This window comes from Bombus impatiens, unplaced genomic scaffold (assembly GCF_000188095.3).
Source record: "Bombus impatiens unplaced genomic scaffold, BIMP_2.2 scf_1275, whole genome shotgun sequence".
NCBI lineage: Eukaryota > Metazoa > Arthropoda > Insecta > Hymenoptera > Apidae > Bombus > Bombus impatiens.
Window position 1 is genome coordinate 170,505 of NT_177694.1, and position 19,998 is coordinate 190,502.

General features: G+C 39.5%; 1 protein-coding gene across 5 annotated transcripts in view; it reads left to right on the forward strand.

Moving 5' to 3' along the window:
- Positions 1-14,867, forward strand: part of LOC100747581 — a 118,368-nt gene extending 103,501 nt beyond the window's left edge. For all 5 annotated transcript variants that reach the window (XM_033323867.1, XM_033323868.1, XM_033323865.1 and 2 more), the window contains exons 20-21: positions 5,477-5,856; positions 8,048-14,867. In XM_033323867.1, the coding sequence (XP_033179758.1) occupies positions 5,477-5,856; positions 8,048-8,339 (672 nt within the window). In that variant the 3' untranslated portion in view covers positions 8,340-14,867. The remainder of the gene's footprint in view (positions 1-5,476; positions 5,857-8,047) is intronic.
- Positions 14,868-19,998: the final 5,131 nt, after the last annotated feature.

A 19,998-nucleotide genomic window follows, 5' to 3' on the forward strand; every position in this document is an offset into this window, starting at 1 on the left:
GGTGGAAATAGGGGGATGCGATGGCGTTTAACCGAAACACGATATCGACAAGTGTCATCTGTCAAACGTACCCTTCTAATCTCACCCCCGTCTTTTCCCTTCTCGCGCCACCTTTCGAAAACTACCACTATTTATAGACCGTATCCCACTTCTTCTTCGACAATTTGGGTTTATTAACCAAGTCGTTGTGAACTTGTTTTCGACATTCAAATCTACTACGATGGCAAATGAGACGGCAAATATACTGTGTTCGATACAGTGCGGCAATTAGATTTTGGTTCTGTCCCTGCACTTTAAGATCTCCATCAATTTTTCACCCTTCTCTTCAACAAATTGGAACGACGATTATTTATCATCCGATAAATTCCAAACCATCCGATTGGCATTTTTCCATCTTTACGCTACTAAATCTTGAAGAAAAAGAAACAAAACAGCAACCACCCTCTTAAAAAAAAAAATGAAAAATAAAAGTACACTACAACAGCCACTGCGAGAAAAAAGCAAGGCGAAACGAGCTGTTACCTTTTCAACTTGCAATTGTCCCCGCGCTTATTTCGCCTGTCCGGAAGACGTATGGCTCGCGACGCGATATTTTTACCCCAAGAAAAGCAAGAAGGAGTCTCGTTCCAGGCAGCAACCCCCAAGTTTCTCTGTAGCAAACGTTTTAACGGTACTCTTGCAGTCGTTGTTCCGCCAATGAACTCCGTTTCCGGGCGAATATTCAAAGTCGCGTCAAGACGGAGCAATCCGCTCGGCTTCGTCGATCTACGACACTCGTGGGGATAATTTCATGCACGCGACGTTACATATTTCTTTTCTCCTTTTTTTCGATACGATACTTTGCCCGAACCAGGCAGACGCGTTTCACCGCTCGACAAAGTGCTTCGCGTTAAGAGTTCCATCTTCTTCGAATCTTAGCAGAAGAAGAAGAAGCTGGCCGTGGACGCGAGGATGGGACGAGAGAACGGATAATGGAAGAAGGAATTCCGATCGAAGCGATAAAACCAACGGAGGCTGTTGGAGATATGGAACGGTAATAGTTCCACCGCGACTACCGATTTTACTTGTGTTTATCTCGGAGGGTAAATGGCGTGCAACAATTAATCGTACGTTTTATAGTTGTTTCTTGTTTCTAGATTTTCCTTGGTCTTCTTCGCTTTTATAATTTTTCGAACATGTTCCACGTGTACCAAGAATCTTTCTTTTCTTACACGTAGAATTTCTCTGATTTTCAGTTACGTTTCGATTAATTCTTTGTGAAATCGCTGGGAAATCGAAGAATATGAAATTGAAAGAAGATAATCGAGAAATTGATGAAACGAGAAATTGACATAAGAAAGTCAGATTGAAAAACGTAAAGAATATACTTTTGCTTTGTAATTCGTTTCCATTTGATTTTATATAAAAAGTTAATCTTCCTCCGGAGACAAGACCTTATTGTTTCGCATTTTTAACCGCAAACCAGACTAAACGTTGCTTCTACGCGTTAAATTCTAGAGTAACTGTTGGCTGAGCGAGAAAAATCCATAAATTTTGATAGGCGTTAAATAAAATATTAGTGAATAGGAAAAACGGTGGCAGGAGACGGGTACGAGGACGAGTTTTAGGTTCGCATAGGAGAATCGCCATTGGGAAACGTTGGAGTTGGCTACCTCAGAACCAGCGACTCCCTAGGGAGCTGGGATCGTTAATCGTCCGAACGATTCCCTTTCGACTCACGTACGAGAATGGCCCGTGGAATCAGCGTAAAAATACAAATTTAATATCGCTGCCGGAACGGTCGACTGACCAGTTGTAGCCGCCGGATATACCGGTGTCGACGAGCACCACTTTCTACGTGGGTTAGAGATTAAGAGGCTGAGCTGCTTGATTAGCACTTCCGGCCGAGCAGCTCGTTCGACATAGACATTTCAACCTATTGTTTCCTTAGCCGCTTTTTGGAAATTATATTTTCCTTCTTTCTTTTTTATTGCCTTTCGATCGGATCTTCCGGCATGTCTAACGTGTTATTTTGAAAACGTGGTCTTGTGTTTCATCGTTATTCACGCATCTTCTGCGACTAAATAAACTTAAGGAAGTCATTTGTCGTGGAAGATCGAATATTGGCCGTGTACACAGGTAATCAATCGGTTTGGCTTTTGATTAAAGGAGATTAAAAATTGTATTCAAAAACAAATTACCAGTGTGTTAACGTTAAAGTCTGTCGTAAAACTCGGAGCGTCTAAAAAGGCAACGGAGAGCATTGAAAGAGAAGTTGCCTTGAGAAACCGAGGGTAACCGCAAATTTATGTAACGCGATATCTCGAATTAACAGGAGACAGGAAAAATTGCCGGACTCGTTGCCTCGGCCAATTATCTCCGTAATACCCAGTTTTACTTTTCACGTGCAATAACTCAGACTCGCTTTTAACCGCGTGAACCTTCCACGTAGGTTCAGCTGTAACGTTGCCTCGTCCAGGACATCGATGCTTCGACAACGATTTTATCGTTCATCTATCTGCCTGCCCTTTTAGACCGTTACATTAGTTTCATTCTCGTCGCCAAGTCCTAATTATACTCGCCGATCGAATTAGATGGGTCTAATTATAAGATCCGATGGAAACAGTTCGTAAGCTTCAACCGATCGCTCGTTACATCGTTGCGATTCGAGCTTGAATATTATTTTTCGCGATCGAAGATAATTTATCGATGTTTGTAAGGAAATTCGAAACTGTATCGATGTTTTAAATACTCTAATTCGGAAATATTTTATTCTTTTTTCTTTTTTTCATTTTTTTTCTGGTATTCATCGACAAACTCACGAAGGATCAAGGGAATTGGTGAGATCGCGAGCGTTCTATTCGTATTTGCGACAGAATCCGAAAACGTTAAGAAGATATCCACGGGAGAAGAATTGACGAGCTTTCATTTTCGCTTCAAATTGAACTGGAAGACGGTCACATTCGCGACTAAACTTCAAAGAACACGAACTCCATCTTGCAAAGAACTCAGAAGCCATAGAGAAGTCCTTCGAAAGGACTCCACTGATCTTCGCTCACCATCTATTTCCAAACTCGGAAAAAGCTCCATCGACATTCGCAAACGAAGTCGACTCGTTTCGTCGATACGATAGCTCGTACTCCAAAAACGTTCGATCTAAACCCTCTATTCGCTACGATGACACGCGATATATTATTCCAAGGTTAGTCTTTCCAACATCAAAGAAAGAAAATAAAAAAGAGAAAGAAAGGGTGAGAGAGAGAGAGAGAGAGTATTGCTGTTACCAGGGCGCCTTACTAGACCGGAAATAAGGAATTCTCGCAGTTTTCTTCTACGTGATTGGTCCTTCGGGCAACGTGGATTCTGACTCGAGACTCACTTCGTACCTACTATCCGTTATACAAGAGTATACCGACTTATATATAGGTTAGGTTGAAGGTTGCTACTTGGTATGCGGATCGCGCTTTTCATTACCGGAGGCTCTCCCACCCCTCCCCCTCTGCCCCGTTGCTGCAACAGCCTAAACCAACCCTCTCTTTCTTCCAACCCTCTTCTCTCCCGCGTTCGCCTTTTCCACCCCTTCCTCTCCACCCTTTTCGCTCTCGTCTCTTCGTCCTTGTCTCGCGATCCTCCGCACTCTCATATTCTTTTTTGTATTATTATTATTACTACTACTACTACTACTACTACTACTACTACTACTACTACTACTACTACTACTACTACTACTACTACTACTACTACTACTACTACTACTACTACTACTACTACTACTACTACTACTACTACTACTACTACTACTACTACTACTACTACTACTACTACTACTACTACTACTACTACTACTACTACTACTACTACTACTACTACTACTACTACTACTACTACTACTACTACTACTACTACTACTACTACTACTACTACTACTACTACTACTACTACTACTACTACTACTACTACTACTACTACTACTACTACTACTACTACTACTACTACTACTACTACTACTACTACTACTACTACTACTACTACTACTACTACTACTACTACTACTACTACTACTACTACTACTACTACTACTACTACTACTACTACTACTACTACTACTACTACTACTACTACTACTACTACTACTACTACTACTACTACTACTACTACTACTACTACTACTACTACTACTACTACTACTACTACTACTACTACTACTACTACTACTACTACTACTACTACTACTACTATTACTGTTTGATATTAAGGTTTCGTGACTGGTTATATTTTCTTTCTATTTTCTATCTTTGGTATTTTATTTTTGGTTTGCTTCGTGGCAGAGTTTTTTCCGGAGATGATACGTTTGTATCGAAATAGGGACGGACATGTGATGGTGACACGTCGAGACTAGCAGGGTTGTCAGTGGTGTTCTTTGAAAGACGTTACAGATGCCGAGCGAGGCGAAGAGAGAATTGAAAACTAGGTTCGTCTCGATCTACAGGCGAGTTTCCTTTAGACATCTTTTTCGATAGCTGGTGCGATAATTTGAGAATTTTCTATGACTATTGCTAATAGTTGCCAAATTCGTTCTTTCTAAGAAGAAAATTGATCTACTTCGATTTATAGGTAGGTCCTCGTCGATCTATCAGTCTTAGCGTTAAGAAAATAATTCGAACGAACGGTTGCAAACCGTGTCCCTCCTAAGATTTATCGATCCTAGGTCAGAAACACGTATAACAACCCCAATAAATTCTTCACTTCGACCCCTATATATCAGGAATACCGTCATAACCTGTCATTTCTCGTATTGACAAGAATATCTAGCGTTCCTTTTATAGTTGCGATTGTGTCGAATACATGACGTTCCATTTTTCTAAACATCTAAAAATTTTGGGAACAGACGCTCCAGATGACACTATACGCCCCTGCGGATTCCGTTTGCTTCCTTTCTTTCGTTCACCCCATCTTTGTATCCCCTTCTTCCTTCATATAATCGTCTTATATGCCTTCCGATTAGCCGCTGGCAATAACCAACACTGGATTATGCAATATTCGATATCGTATTCTCTCGGGGTGTATTTATACCTATCAGCATCCCGTGATCTAATCAGTGGCAAGATTTAAGTGCTACATCCTTTCGTGATTTTCCCTGTAATCGATCGACGGAGATTTCGAAGTGTCGCGTTTCATCGTAAACATCGTGCTATTCCGAGCTATCACTCGAAAGCTTCAACGATCGTTTGATCGTAACAATTTACATGCTTCAGCTCGTATACAGCTTCTCATTTGTTCCTGTTCTCTCTGTAACTCAAACCTTCGATGCACGCGTTATTTCCTGAAAAGACTGTGATATAACCCTGTTATATAATCCTAAACGAAAAGCAACGAAACCTGCAAAACCATCAGTTATCCACCTCTCGAAAGAATCCAACAAGAGCAGCAAGCAAAGACAAAGACAAGCTTCTGTCGTTGGAATGAAAGTCGAATACTCGACTGGTTCGTGTTGCAGAACGGGACGGTGCTAAAAGACTCGACCACGGAGGAAGTGGGCAGTGGGGTGTTAGCGAAATTCGGTGACTCGCCACCGATCAGTCTGACGCAGGAAGGTGGCTCGTTGTCCGACAGTGGCATCTCTGACAGCGGCAGCGAGCAAGAGTTGAGCGAACGGGAGCGAAGATTGGCCGCCCTTCGTCGTCTGACCCGCAGTTTGGAGAGTCAACTGGCGCCTGGAAGCGAGGCCCTCGTCGAACTCCTGCAACGTGTCGAGGACGCGGAAACGGAGCTACGAGATCTTCAGAAACAGTGTCGCGAATTAATCGTACGCACTGCTGCCAGTGTCGAGGCGCGAGCTGCGAAGAGGACGAACGGTCAAGTCCATCATTTTATAGAGTGAGTACCGTTTTTTTTTTTCATTTTCGTATAATTTTGTCGTATATTTTGCGATATATCTTGTACTACGTTTTACGAAGCAGACTTTGGCTTTCGGGCTATGTTTCGTTTTTATCTGGTTTCTTTTTATTTTATAATCGAGCGATATCGAGTGACGTTGCTCCAATTAAATGGAACTGTTAGAAAGTTTTTGATAAAATTGCAATTATTAATAATCGATATCTGTCACGAAACCTTTCGTAGCCTGTTTTCGAAATTCGATGTAACGAAATTTCTCCATTCATCTTTGAACAAATTCTCTCTATTCACGCGCGCTTGTATCTTCACGCTTTGTCTCTTATCTATTCTTATCTTCTTTAATTACGTTAATACAGTTGCAAGGAAGTTGATTAGAAAATTTTCTTGCAAGATGAGTCTTAATGTACTAAAACGAAAGTTCCGTCGAGGTAAATGCACGGACGCGTGTATTCTTTTCTTTTCTTTTTTTTTTTAATTTATTCAGGCGTTTCAACACCTTCGAGGGGATAAAGAACGACTTCCTCGGCGCACATTCCATTTACATAACGTCAAAATGAGCAGCAAAGAATGAAGGCGTCTATTTAGACGCGGGGACAAGAACTTGCTCGTTCATAAAGGCGTTTCCATAACGCGTCCACTCATTTGAATATAAGAAGTTAGCTGTGAATGAACATTTCTCGTGGTAACCACCTTTAAGGCTCGGAACGAATTAATAATATTCGACGCTTATTTTCTCTACCGCGCAATTGTGAAATATCTTTCTTTTAGATTCTTTTAATTAACCTTCGATAATTTCTGAAATACCTGACTGAAAATCACCACTCTTGGTTTCGAAGTTGTACGGTACTGTCGCATCGATAAACGCGAATAAAATTTTACGTTACGTTTGCTATATTTTTTTTTTATCAGGATCAAAGATTTAGTCAGTGATATTTGAATTTTATTGTTATGGCAATAATATCTAGGCTGTTAGAAAAAAGAAAGTTTAGGGACACGAAGTGCATTAAAACGTGTGTTTTCTTTGTTTTACTTGGTTTCCCTGGCGAACCAGCTTCGTGATCCGCTCTTTCAATCGCAATTACTCCGAATTCCCATTATCACCGCGGTACCTTATTTAACTTTGTTTGAAGGATGCTTTTTTTATAGTCGCATTTAATCACTGCACAGTGGCAACGGTAATAGGTTTAGTTTTCGTGAGCATAGAATGCCGGGCATATTGCATCATAAAAAAAGTTGTAAAAGCTCCCTCCCTCGTGTCTACTCGTATTTTTTCCTTCCTTTTTTTCTCGTTTCGATTCTAGCAACGTCTCTGCTTCCATTATTTTTTATTCCTTCTAACGTTAATAGCGTTTTATTCGCTTTCGAGCAAACAAAAAGTGGAGCAAGCCGATAAAAAGGAAGAACGAAAAATGTACCCTCGGTGTGCATAAAAATTTAGGACACTTTTCGTTCAAAGAGAGTAGTGTGAATTTTTTAAATCGTTATTGTATGGTTGTTGTAAATATGAGAGTACACTGAAAGTCACTTACCAACGTCCCAAAATACGGAAATGTACATCGTATTTGATTTCCCCAAGAACCTACCTTTTACTCATTTCCTGACCTGACTTTCTCCCACGAGACGCTGTAAATTAATTTGCTTGATTAAACGGACACCTTAAAGTCTCACGGCTAACCGAAGTTCGCGGTTAGTCGACTTTGTAATTAATTTAATCTCGAGCATAGAAACTAATCTGATCATCGTACATTCAGTTAACCAGCGGTACTTGTTTCGTTCTGTTTCTTCGTTTCTTACGAAAGTGTTTGATAAAGTGTTCCGCAATTTCTCCAATATGAATCTAATACAGAATCGAGTAATATCTGCTCGAACGAATTCGTATGCGCTGTTCTTGGCGTATTCGTATAACTAAACCGAAGACTAACGTTCCCTTCCTACTTTCTTCGTGAAAATCCACGAGATTCCTTCGATAATACTTGCAGCCGGTTATATAACATTCTCCTCGCAGCCAACGTATCTTCTATCATTCACGTCATCCACAGCGTCATTATCAAACCAACACTCAACTCCTTCAAACTCCTCGACTCCTCGACAAAGCAAGAACACGAATTAAAAAATGATTCAAATTCATGGAATAATGAGAAAAAATTGGATGTTCCTTCTGTCCACTGTGCAGCAAGCGCAAGAAGGCTGGTGTTACGGAGATGTTGAAGGAAGGTGCGGAGCTAATCGCGACGAACGCAGTGAAAAGCGGCGCCACGGATGGTGGAGATCCTGACAACGAGCCTGGTCTTCCCCACAGTTGGGTCTGGCGCATCCTCAGAGCAGCTCTGCCATTCCAGTTGGCCCTGGTCGCCCTCTTCTGCGCCGCCTGTCTCCTCGAGCCGCATTGCTGCGAGGCGACGAACACGTTGAACTTCTCGCTGACCCCTCAGCTACGCTACGTTAGGGGTCCTCCACCTGTGTGAGCTTCACGACGCCAATCGTTTGTTGGAAAAGCCTGACGCGGCGTCGTACTCCATGGAATCTCCACGGAAGACATCGTTCGTATGAGAGAGATCAGTCGAACCCTCAGTCACCGAGCATAATCTGCTCCATTCTGTTGGTCGTGCGATGCACGATAAAATTAGTAGGTGAATAGATTGATAAATAATACTATGCATGGCTGGAGAGTTTAGCCAGCAGAATGATAGAGAAGCAAGAGCTATTCTGTTTGTTTCTTCGCAGAAGTTCTCTCCATCTGTAGAAATAAACGGTCGACTCGCGGATGCCAACGTCTCGCTCCAATAATGATACGCGCGATTTATTTCGAAAATTGTATCATTAAAGGCGGTTTTGTTCTAACGTGGACAAAATTAGACTCGCGACGTTTCATCGCCAGACAACTTTCCAGCCAAGAATAGTACGAAGAGCGCACGATTTTCGGCAAATTCGTAGTATCGATTATCAATACGTCGTCAATTAAGTTGGGAACAATATAAAAAGTGAGAGTTATCATTGTTTTGTCCAGATTTTTGACGTTCAGTCGTCGTTTCTGAAATACCGAAGTTTTATATTTATCTCTAAACTTTTTATATTTCAACTATATTTATACTAAAAGTACTCTACACAAATGTGAAAAAATACAATATCGCTTAGCGTTAATATTTTTCCACTGAGACTTAAATACGTAAACTGTAATTTGTTTTTTTTTTTTCTTGACACGTTCGATTCTCGATCTCACTACGAGAATTCTTCCAACTTTGTTTACTTTACGCTTGCACTGCCATAAAGAATTCCGAGTGTTCAGTAATCGAGTCAATTTAAAGCACAAAGCTCGATCTTACGACGAGACTGCAACTTCGTCCACAAGACAAAAATACTTTTCATTTGAATGTGATGGTTCCCTGTTTTATTTCACGTACGATAGAGAGAAGATCTGCGCTCGTTTGAGATTGTGATACGATAGAAAATTAAAAAAAAAAAAAAAAGATAGAAGAAGGTGAAGAACGGTATAGATTAATAATGTAAAAGTGACTGAGGCGCGACGTAGAGACTATGAGCACTAGGTCAAAACAGGAAAAAGAAAAAAAAAAAGAAGGACGAATGAGGAAGAACTTTTTTATACGTTTTTACAAAATCAGATATTTAACTGTGCGAATCGAGTATGAAACGAGAGGTAAGTATAACTTCGTATACCTGCTCTAGCCACGTGCGAAATCGAGAATGAATGAGAGGGTCGAGATCTACGTAGACAATCTTCGAGCCTTCGAATATAACGACGAATCGAAACCTCGTAGCATAATTCTGCAAATTCTTGAAGAACGAAAGATTCAACGAAATATAGGAACGACGTAGAGGTACAGATGAATAACAAAATAATTAAAAAAAAAAAAGAAAGAAATAACAAAGAAAAAAGATAAGGTTGACAGATATTTATAAAGAGAATAACTTTATCTTCATTTCAGAGAATTTGCAAGGACAAGTAACGATAACGATGAACGAATGAATGAAATCTTTTCTCGCATAATATCGAGTTCGAGGTTTTCGAAACTGATCGATGAATCAGTGGCGCGCTTTTTGTTATATAGTATAAATATTTATTTATATATATATATGTTGCAAATTATATATATACATATACGTATTATTGTTTGTAATTTAATGTGAATCGGGAGAGGAGATATTTTATAGCGTTCTCCGAATGATTGGGAGACAAAGGGAACGATGTTCTATGCGCGAACGCTGATGTTCGACGAGTATGATGCATGCGATGTTAAACGACGGTAGTATCGTTTGATTGTTTTCAACGATTTTGTTTTTGTTTCTGTTTTTTATGTGGACGATGGTTGTTTACAGCAGTTGGTAGCATTGGCCGATGGTCGACTGCTACCGTAGAGTAGAGAATGCGGGTGAACTTCTTTTGCTGAAATTCTGAATCAGTCGATCGAAATAAATTGACGTTTACAAGACGCATAAAGAAAAAAAATAGAAAAAGAACGAAGATTTCCATATCTTCCTCTTTAAAAAATCTATGTCGGTAAGTAAACGACCAACGAACGAAAGGATTCTGGAAATCAGAATTTCAGCAGACGAACTTCTCTCGCGTAGAAATTTTCAGACTCTCTTTTCGACCGCTCCGATAAAGAAAAAGGAAAAAAGATAATGAAAAGAAAGAAAGGGACCAAAGTCGTCTTTGAGTCTTGCGGAGGAAAACGGCGACGCCGAAAAGAGATCTGAATTGCAGACACAGGTTTCTGGAATTTTAATGAAACTAACATCTGACTGACGCACACACTCTCACGTGACCCGTCTCCGTGATAATTTCATTAAAATACCAGCGATATCGTGTTTGAAAACCGCATACGTAGTCACGAGATCGTGCTACGTGAAGTAAAGTCATCTTGCTTCTTCGGAGAACATCTAATATCGAAGAATCGCGAGACGCACTATTTTCTGAAGTTCCATCGAACTTCGCGGTTCTGTCCGCATTTTTTGTCATCACTTAACCAATCGATATACTTCGTACGAAGGATCTTGCGAATATCGAGGAACAATAATTCTCGTGGTGAACGAGTTTGGTAAACATTTATCCAATGACAAGGATGAAAGAAAATACGTAACAAATAAATAAATAAATAAATAAATAAAAGGGTAAATGTTGATCGAAAACACACCCTCAAGTGATACGATTCGCTGATATTGCGATCATGTGGTTGAATCGACAGCCGTGTTTGCTGCTCGTGTTGCTTGACGACTGAGAAAAGGTAAAGAAAAGAAAAAAAATCATAAAAGACGATGATAAAATAGATGATAAAAATGTTTGAAAAAATATATATATATATTAGACGATGAAACTGTTCGTCGTTTGATCGTAAGAGGACAACGATTACGAAGACGATGATGATAGAAACGTGTGAAGGTATATTATGGTATAATGAAAGTAAATGGTCTTTGAGTTGGGGAGTGATTTCAGCGAGAATTCAAAGGTGAATATGAGAAAAGGAACTTTAGGAATCTGTCTGTTGTTTATTGGGAACTTTATTCGTTCTTGCCATACGAACAACGGAACTAATTGAAATCTGACAGTTCTGTCGATTTACATTGACATTTATTTGTCGAACTAACGAAATGTTAACATGGTACATTAGGGTGCATTACGAATGCGTGGGTTTTTATACACATATCCTCATCGCTTGTAGTTGTCGCATGAAGGGTCACTTTACTTGTATCGAGTAGATCGTTTCGATAACTTGCAACGGTACTAATGTTAGGGTGTTTAGTAACGTTTCTTGTATACGGTGTTTCATTTTAACTGAATCATGTGTTAGCGATATAAAATATGTCGGATGAAAATTAGGAGATTCTATAAAAGAAGTTGCATTACAAGCAGAAATAAGTTTTATCTTCCAAAATATACTCCTATAGATTACAAAATATTGAAACACGTCCAATTATCGGAAATTAAAAATAAAAATATTTTTGTTGAAGGATTCAACTATATTTGTTAATCCTTAAAAGTACAAATACTTAGACGCAATAAGACTCAATTGGAAGACATGTATACGAATACAATAAATATCGGGCAATACTTGCTTGGAAATTTTCCACGTTTCGATTTTCGTTCAAAAACTTATTCGACGTTGAAATGCGCATGGCTCGCTTGAAATGAAACACCCTGTACGCGAGCTTCTATAAAACCTTTACCAAAGGTTTTCATATTATAATCATTGATACATGCTGAATATTAAACGCTGTGATTATCCACATGGTTTTCCAAGCGAACTGATCTTCGATAGGGAGTAATAAGATTACAGTTCCGTCACGCAACCTTTAATTCGATCAATTTATTTCAGCACGATCGCTCGAAAACTTGCGTGACACGGAGTAATAGATAGCGAAAATAAAAGCATCTAAAACAAAAAAAAAAGTTTCGAATTTTATTTTTGTACATCGTAGGGATAATTATTATTTGATAATATGGATGGAAAATATTTCGTCACAGTTTTCTACGCGGTAAAATATAGAGGACAGTTTTGTAGGACACAAATTTACAGTAACGAACGTTCACGACGTTTCGTTCAATCGACTGAATCTTTTCGAGCTCAAACATTTTTTGCATTTTATCTTTCGTGCTACATTTTTCATTTGCACAAGCACAGTTCTACATTTCGTACGATACTTTGGCCAATTTACGCGAAACGCGATCTTACATATTTTAGATTGATCAAAATTGGTAGATGAAACAAAATGAAAATAAAGGAGTAGAATTAATGTAAATAGCGCGCCTGTAAAAAGAATCGATCGCACTTTAAGATCAAACGATATTTTTTGTATTAAAAAATTTTTAAAAAAGAAAACATACACGTATAACTATTGATTTTTCGTAGAGGCGAACGAAAATTAAAGTGGTATATTTTGTGAAATATTTTGTGAGGGGAAAGGGGTCCGTAGGCGATAGGATGTTTCAATTTCAGCTTCGTTAGAGCGTAATGCGATTAATATCGTGCTTCGACGTGAATCGTTAGGATCGCCCAATTTTCCAACGAGTGGGGCAACAAAAAATCAAATATAATCAACTATAATCAAACATAATCAATATACGTAAAGAATATGTATAAATTTGTATACGTCAAAGTAAAACGCGTTACTCGTTGGAAATTAGAGCGATCGTATTAGAGCTTCTTTTACAGAACAGATCGAACTTATCGTTAAGAGGATGATTAGATCGATTTGATAGGTTTGAACAGTTTGTGCACGATGCTTACCGTGTAAGCGTGCATGCGTGTAAAAGAGATTGAACGAATGTGTTCGCATCCAACGGTAGATGGATGATACACTTCTGTCGAGACGCTAACTTTTCGTGCAGGACCAGTCGTTATCGCGAAAGAAACGTGCGAAACGAAAGATAACAAGGGTCCCCGAGAAAGAAGAAGTTTGCAAAATGTCTCGCAGACTTATATTTTTTCACTGCACATAGCAGACTAAGATTATGACGTCTTTGAGCGTTATCCAGCGTGATTGAGTTTGAGCACTGTTTGTGCGTTGTGTTTGTGTCAGAGAGTGTGACACAGGAGAATAGAGTTTGGAATCAGGCGGATCAAGCATTGATCGAAGTAAAACTGTATATTCATAAGCATGCTACGTTATAATAAGATAAAGGAACGTGAGAGATAACTTAGTAAGATACAGAACAGAAAAGAGGAAAAAAGAAAATAAATGAGCGAGAAGAGAAAAAAGGGGAAAAGGTAACAGTAACCGATGGATCGATGTATAATTCTTCCAATGTTTCAAAGAATATACCATTGACGATCCAAAGTTTGAAATGCTGTACTTACGTGTTCACGACGGCGACGACAAATGGTGACATCATACGTGTACACACACACACACACACACATATACACACGCATGCAATTATTATCCATACACAGGGCACAGAGCTTAAAAAGAGCCTCTTGTATTCTCTGAATACTTGATTTTTTATTAAACAGATTGTCCTATGGGATCGAGTAGAACTTTTCATTGAGATCTGCAAGATGACGACACCCTCAGGGGTCGTTCGATGTCGAAGAGAAAAGCTTAACGCGAGGGCAGAGCGATTTTCACCCAACGAGATGTAATTCGTCATAATTTTTGAGAATTAATTGCTTTAGAAAATTGTAAGCATCATTGCTCCTGCTATACTTTGACTCTATCCTTCGTTAAACATTCCCTTCGTTAAAAATATACGCAAAAAGTTACGATAGAGGAAAATTTATCGTTCGAGTTGGTAATATAATATAAAGTATTGCTTAAAAGAATTTCGTCAACTTTCAAATTTATTTACAAGTTTCTGTTTCATGATTCAGCCATCCGAGGATGAAAATTGCTCTGTTAACGCAATAATAATGCTAGAGCGTTATCCTGCACCCTAGGGAAACTGTCTTAGACTGTACTACTTAAAGAAACAACGATTCTTCTGATCGAACAATTTAATTCGATCCTTTAAACAGTACATTAGGAGACAAGTTCCACGGTTACAAGTCCTTGGTCATCGAATTCGTGTTTTACGTTCAACATCGACGTCGTCTGAAAGCACGTCGATGGCGGAAACTTTTGAACGGAAAACCTGAAGTCGACGAACACGAGGTCTGCCTCACCTGCCTACTCTACCTATCACAACGTGTATAAAGTACCTGAGAAATCAAAATATTACTTATATATAAATATATAGGATTAACGAGAAGCATCTTGTTTTTCCTCCGTTTCATTCGTATCATCACCGCATCAGGCGAGCGTCTGCTCGCAAAGTGAAAAAATAAAAGGAAAAGAATTGATGGAAAAAACGAATCGTGTCGTGCTTTGTACAGCTTTGATTTGTCGCGAAAATGTATTCACCTTTGCGTTGCTGTAGCGGCTACTTAGATTATACATTGCATGCGGTTTTACTTTTAAACGAAAATTATGATATAGGGCAACGCTCGAACGTGTTGCTGTATATTGGGGAAAAATCTAAAAAAAAAAAAAAAAAAAAAGAAGCAGGAAAGAAAGGAATTAATTACGCCTTTAATTGCAGAATCGAAAGTGATTCGTTTGCAAATTGTATTACGATAATCGATATTTTTAACGGCGGCCTGCGGTTTCTATTTCTATCAAGGTCAATGTTATTACTGTGATCGAAATTTTTTATGCGAAATTTGACAAATTTTACTTTGTACTTTTTCTGAATACTTCTAGACGCGATGCAAAATTTTGTAAAAAGGAAACCGCGGACTATTTTGCGACTATCGAATGTGTACTTTCGAGAGTACGATGCCTGTTTGTATTGCATCTTCAGAATACAAGCGACATTAACCCTCCACGAACCTTGATCTCTTTTATTCCTTTATAGTATTATGGATCGGTATAATTTTTATCTTCTATCGATTGTTGGGTATACTTTTCTCTACTTTTTCTTCCTGAATGTCGCGTTTAATAAGAACGACTTGGTTCATGGAGGATTGAATTTGATCGTATCAGTAAGATTTCATTTGAATTCCTCGAAAACGCGATCGAATTCAAGTATCGCGTACTTCTTACAACGCTCTGTAGTTTGGCGCCGTAATGTCAGGCATGAACCTACTGCATGGCCTTTGATCAACCTTTTGATTTATTTCTTGAATGTTCTTTTTGTCGAAAAATTCCTTTATTCGTTCTGTAGATTAATTTCTGTCAATTTTGCCGATTACAGCGCCGAATAGATCGATCTTTTAATTATAAGGAAACACGTTCGTTGTCAGTATTTCTTTTATTTTATTTTATTTTTTAATCGAACAGTATTTTTATCGATTTTTGAAATGCGTCGAACAAATTTGTCTCTATCGAAATTGTATCTTGATCGAACATACTCTGAATACGATTTACGTATGAAATTTTATCGAACGAACGTGTTTTTTTTTTTAGTGTTCTTACGGTTTCTTACTTCTTTCGCTACATATACGTATCGTTAATTTTATTTGCTCAGACTTGTGCGACTTTGCCATTCATATCATATATCCCATCTCAAGTGTACACCCCATTCGTATGAAAATTTCATGCCATTTCAATCATCATTCACATGTCATTGCGTTTAACGTGTTATATACTTATACCCGAACAATATCAATAATATTTTCTACGATTACGGAGTATTCTAGTGTATTTTGGCACCATGGAGAAATAAATTACAGTTTTGGACAACATTTTACGTCTCTTCATTCCGTCGTATCTCCAACCTCTCCACCTTCCACTGCCGACACAGAGAAAAGAGAAAAGGAGATCTTGTTAAAGAGATGAATCACGAGAAACAGGGCATTTAGTATCTTCGTCGTTTGTCATTGCATCAAATACTTCGCAAGAATGAAGTTACGCTACTCGAAGGATCGTACAAAACGACGTGAACGAATTTGTTACCCAGATACCTACATACTTGCCACATACCTACTCGGTTGTCGACATTAGCATTAAATAATCTTAAGAGAAGAATGCTCGATCAAAAGTATAAGAAAATAAAGAGACACATCCGACAAAAAGATCGATATGATTTTTAAACTTTCCAAACCTTCCGAACTTTTCGTAAACCTAAATTCTTAACAAATTTGTAATTCCTCAATTGCTCTGATCCCTCGACAATATTTCCAAAACCACAACGAATCTTCAGAAATACGACGATTGGAAAGACGGAATCTTCAAAGACGCGAAAAATTGGATAAGCGCCGGCTGAAAAAGGGAATAGCACGATAGAACATTTGCGAGCAGCGCGTACACGTGTACAGTGCCAAAAGTAACGGTGGAGAAAGCGCAATGCTAAGTGTATTCGCAATAATGATCCGCTGGCGATTGATACAGAGGTAGAGGATGATTGCGGTGTACCCGGGGCCGATTGTTGGCGGCGTTAGTGAAGTCAGTACGAAGGTAGGGATATTAGAGGTTAAAGGGCGCGGCCGCTATGTTATTACGACTCACACCTGTACCCACCAGGTAGGCAACCACGGCCGAAACTTTTCTCCGGGAATCTACTTTAATGGTTCCAGGATATCGTAAGTTGGAGCTGTAAATAAATTATTGCTGCGACCGCGGCGGTCTTTAATCGGACGTGCATAGATATGCCCTTTAATCATGCGACGAGTAACGCGTTGCAATTTTCGGAACGGGATTACGCCATTAAGCCGTTCGTACCATTCTAATACGATTTCTCGCGAAATATCCAACAACTACGATAGAACGATCTTCCGAAGAACTGTCGATTATAATTTCGTTTTCTTTATTCGTTTCTTTTACTCCATTTGAGGCTAGTTCTGTGAAACGTGATTCGTTCAAATATCGCAGAGTCGTTGTAATTTGCGGAGAACAACGACACGATCGTAATTGAATAATTTTTCGGAAGACGAATAAGACAAATTCTATTTATTTGTTAATCGTTGCTAAAGAAAGTTCTAGAACGTACGAATTCGCCACAGATGCTTCCCGTATCACGTAAAAGACGTACACACCCCTTGCTCCAAGCGTTTACAACAGCACGTTGACGTTTCTAATTTGTAATTTACGAGATGACAGCGGGGATCGAGTTAAGAGAGAGAGTCGCGGGCTTAACAGGAGCAAATGAGCGAAGACAAGTATTATTTTTTACAGGGACGAGCCCCTTCGCGATGAAATGGCCTGTGTCGTGCTCGTCTATGACTCCTACGGGGTTCTTCTTCTCTCTATCGTCCGACCAACCCTTCTTCTTCCACCCATTCTTCCTGGCTTCTTTCCACCCTCGCCGGCCAAAGGGTTGAGACTGGTCGAGCTGTAAATTACCAAGAGGGCATTTTGATTAAATTTTTTATTGTGGCAACCCGGTTACAACCGGAGGGCCCTGATGCCGACGGTCGGCTGATTTAACCCTGTCCGCGCGACTCCGGTGCTTTTATTTTCCATTCGCGTACCTGAATCTCTGATTAGAAGTAATAATTCGACGCTGGCGAGCGTGGTTCGCGAAAATGAAAAGCAACGGGAGAAGAGCGTTGTGTCAGAGTGTGTTCGCGTTGTTTCAATTCGATATTTTCTCTTTGGTCCCTATTTTCTTTTATTTTTGTTATACCTTATTTTATATTTTGTTATAAGTTATCGTAGATTCTAAAGAAATGGTATTGGATGGAGAAGTTGGACAGGGTAGAAAATTTGGTAATTTTACATATTTGCGTGACAGAATACGATCGGGTATGGTTTTGGATAATTCTCGTACGCTCTCGACCGATTCTACTCACGATTCTGTTAAGGATCAAACGAATTGTCAAGACTGTCGAAGAAACGATATATTTCCGACACTTTGGGGTAGTAGGATAGAATTATGAGGACGTGCCTGGCCTCACATATTTTATATATTGTTCCCAATAATTCCGACTGCGTGCTGTAATATTTATCGTGCCCTGTTCGGTCTCCTATGTGTTATCAAAGCGTTAAAGTAGAACAAACATCGGAATATCTGTTATCCTATAAATAAAACTATAATCCTAATAAATATCAATTACTTTATACCATACTCCTCGTCACATCTTAATATGCATCTAAGAGAGTCAAATTTCTTTATTCGCCTCCAAGAAATCATTGCAAACGGACGAGCTACGAGCTTCCAGCAAAATTACGAATCTTTTCCCAGAAACGTTAATCTTTGAAAAAATTGAGAGAGAAGCAATCACGTTTGCTATTTGTCAAATTAGCTATTCAAACTTCCTGATTACGTATAGACGTTTCCGATTAATTTCGAGTTAAAAGATTCATTTTCTGTCCTCGTTGGGTCGTCGACCACGATCCTCTATTCGATCTTTGTCACGAGAAATTACAATTGAGAGGATGAAAATCGTTCGTGGAGAACTTGTCTCGTCCGCGATCAGGTCCAGCCGCTGATAACAGAAATTCCATCGCACATCCCTCGGTCGTTTACTAAATGTCCATCGAGGGATGGCCGCGGGGGTGAATCGGCTCAACAAGTGTTACGTCAGAACGAGCTTGCGTCTACGGTTCGGTCGATTCGCGGGGGTGTCGACGTGCTCTCTCGTTCCACGTCTCATAATCGGAGGCGGTACCTCGTAGGTTTTGTTGTTTCGACCCGTGCGATGCATTTGTTTTCGTTCGAGCACGACTTACATAAAATATTACCAGAAACTGAGTCGATCGACCGCGCTTTCACTAAAATTTTTAGTAGCTCGTTACAAAGAATAGAAAAAAGAGAAAAAGAAAAGAACGGAAGAAAATTCGTGTCAAGAAGTCGAGACAAGACACAGAACGAGCACTCCATATGGCCAAACAATATGGAAGATAATTTGATAATGAATACAATAATGGCGCAAAATGGTATCCGCTGATAGATCATTACCGTTGGAATGCAATAAAACACCGTACGCGCCGAGTGAAAGGGCGAATTTCCGTAAGAAGTTTCACCTCGTTTATGCGTGGAAGTTTTTGTCAACTTTATTTTATTTATTGCTCCTTATATAAAACAGACTTCGTATACTATTATACAGTATCGATAATCCGAACCATAAAAAACAATTATCTTTTACGTTTACTCGTTATGCCCTAATTAACGTGTAGTTAGAGTTTATGGTTCTCTACGAACTTTGAAAGAGCTATAGTTAAACTAGTTACTGCTTGCAAACTTTCCGAAGCGAGTAATAAAATTCGCAAAAACGAACGTTACTTAGGTACAATGATTTTTACAATCCTTTTTACAGGATTTTCATTCGTGACATCCAAACAAATTTGAAACAAATTTTTTCAAACAAATGACAAGAATCTCATAAGAATTTATACGTATACGTTTGATGATTCTGAATTCGTCGAAATACGTATCCGCTGCAACAATAGCCTGAATCCTGTCCCAAAAACGCAGGAAATCGTACGACAGGTACTCTCCGTGGGGAAGCTATTGAAGCAGAGTCTTCGTCGAGAGGATGATCCACGGTGGTGGTAGATTTGCGTTGGAATCGTCGATGGTACCGTCCGGGTGCAAGGTTCGTCGGTGGACGGCGGAGGACGCGGTATCGACTTTGGCGGTGGTGATGGTGGTGGTAGTGGCACAGCTGGCGTGGAGAGAGCGGGGCCGGAACGGTGTCGGGAGGGAGAGAACGCGGGTCGCGGTTAGGTAGGGGAGGGTTGGGCAGCGAC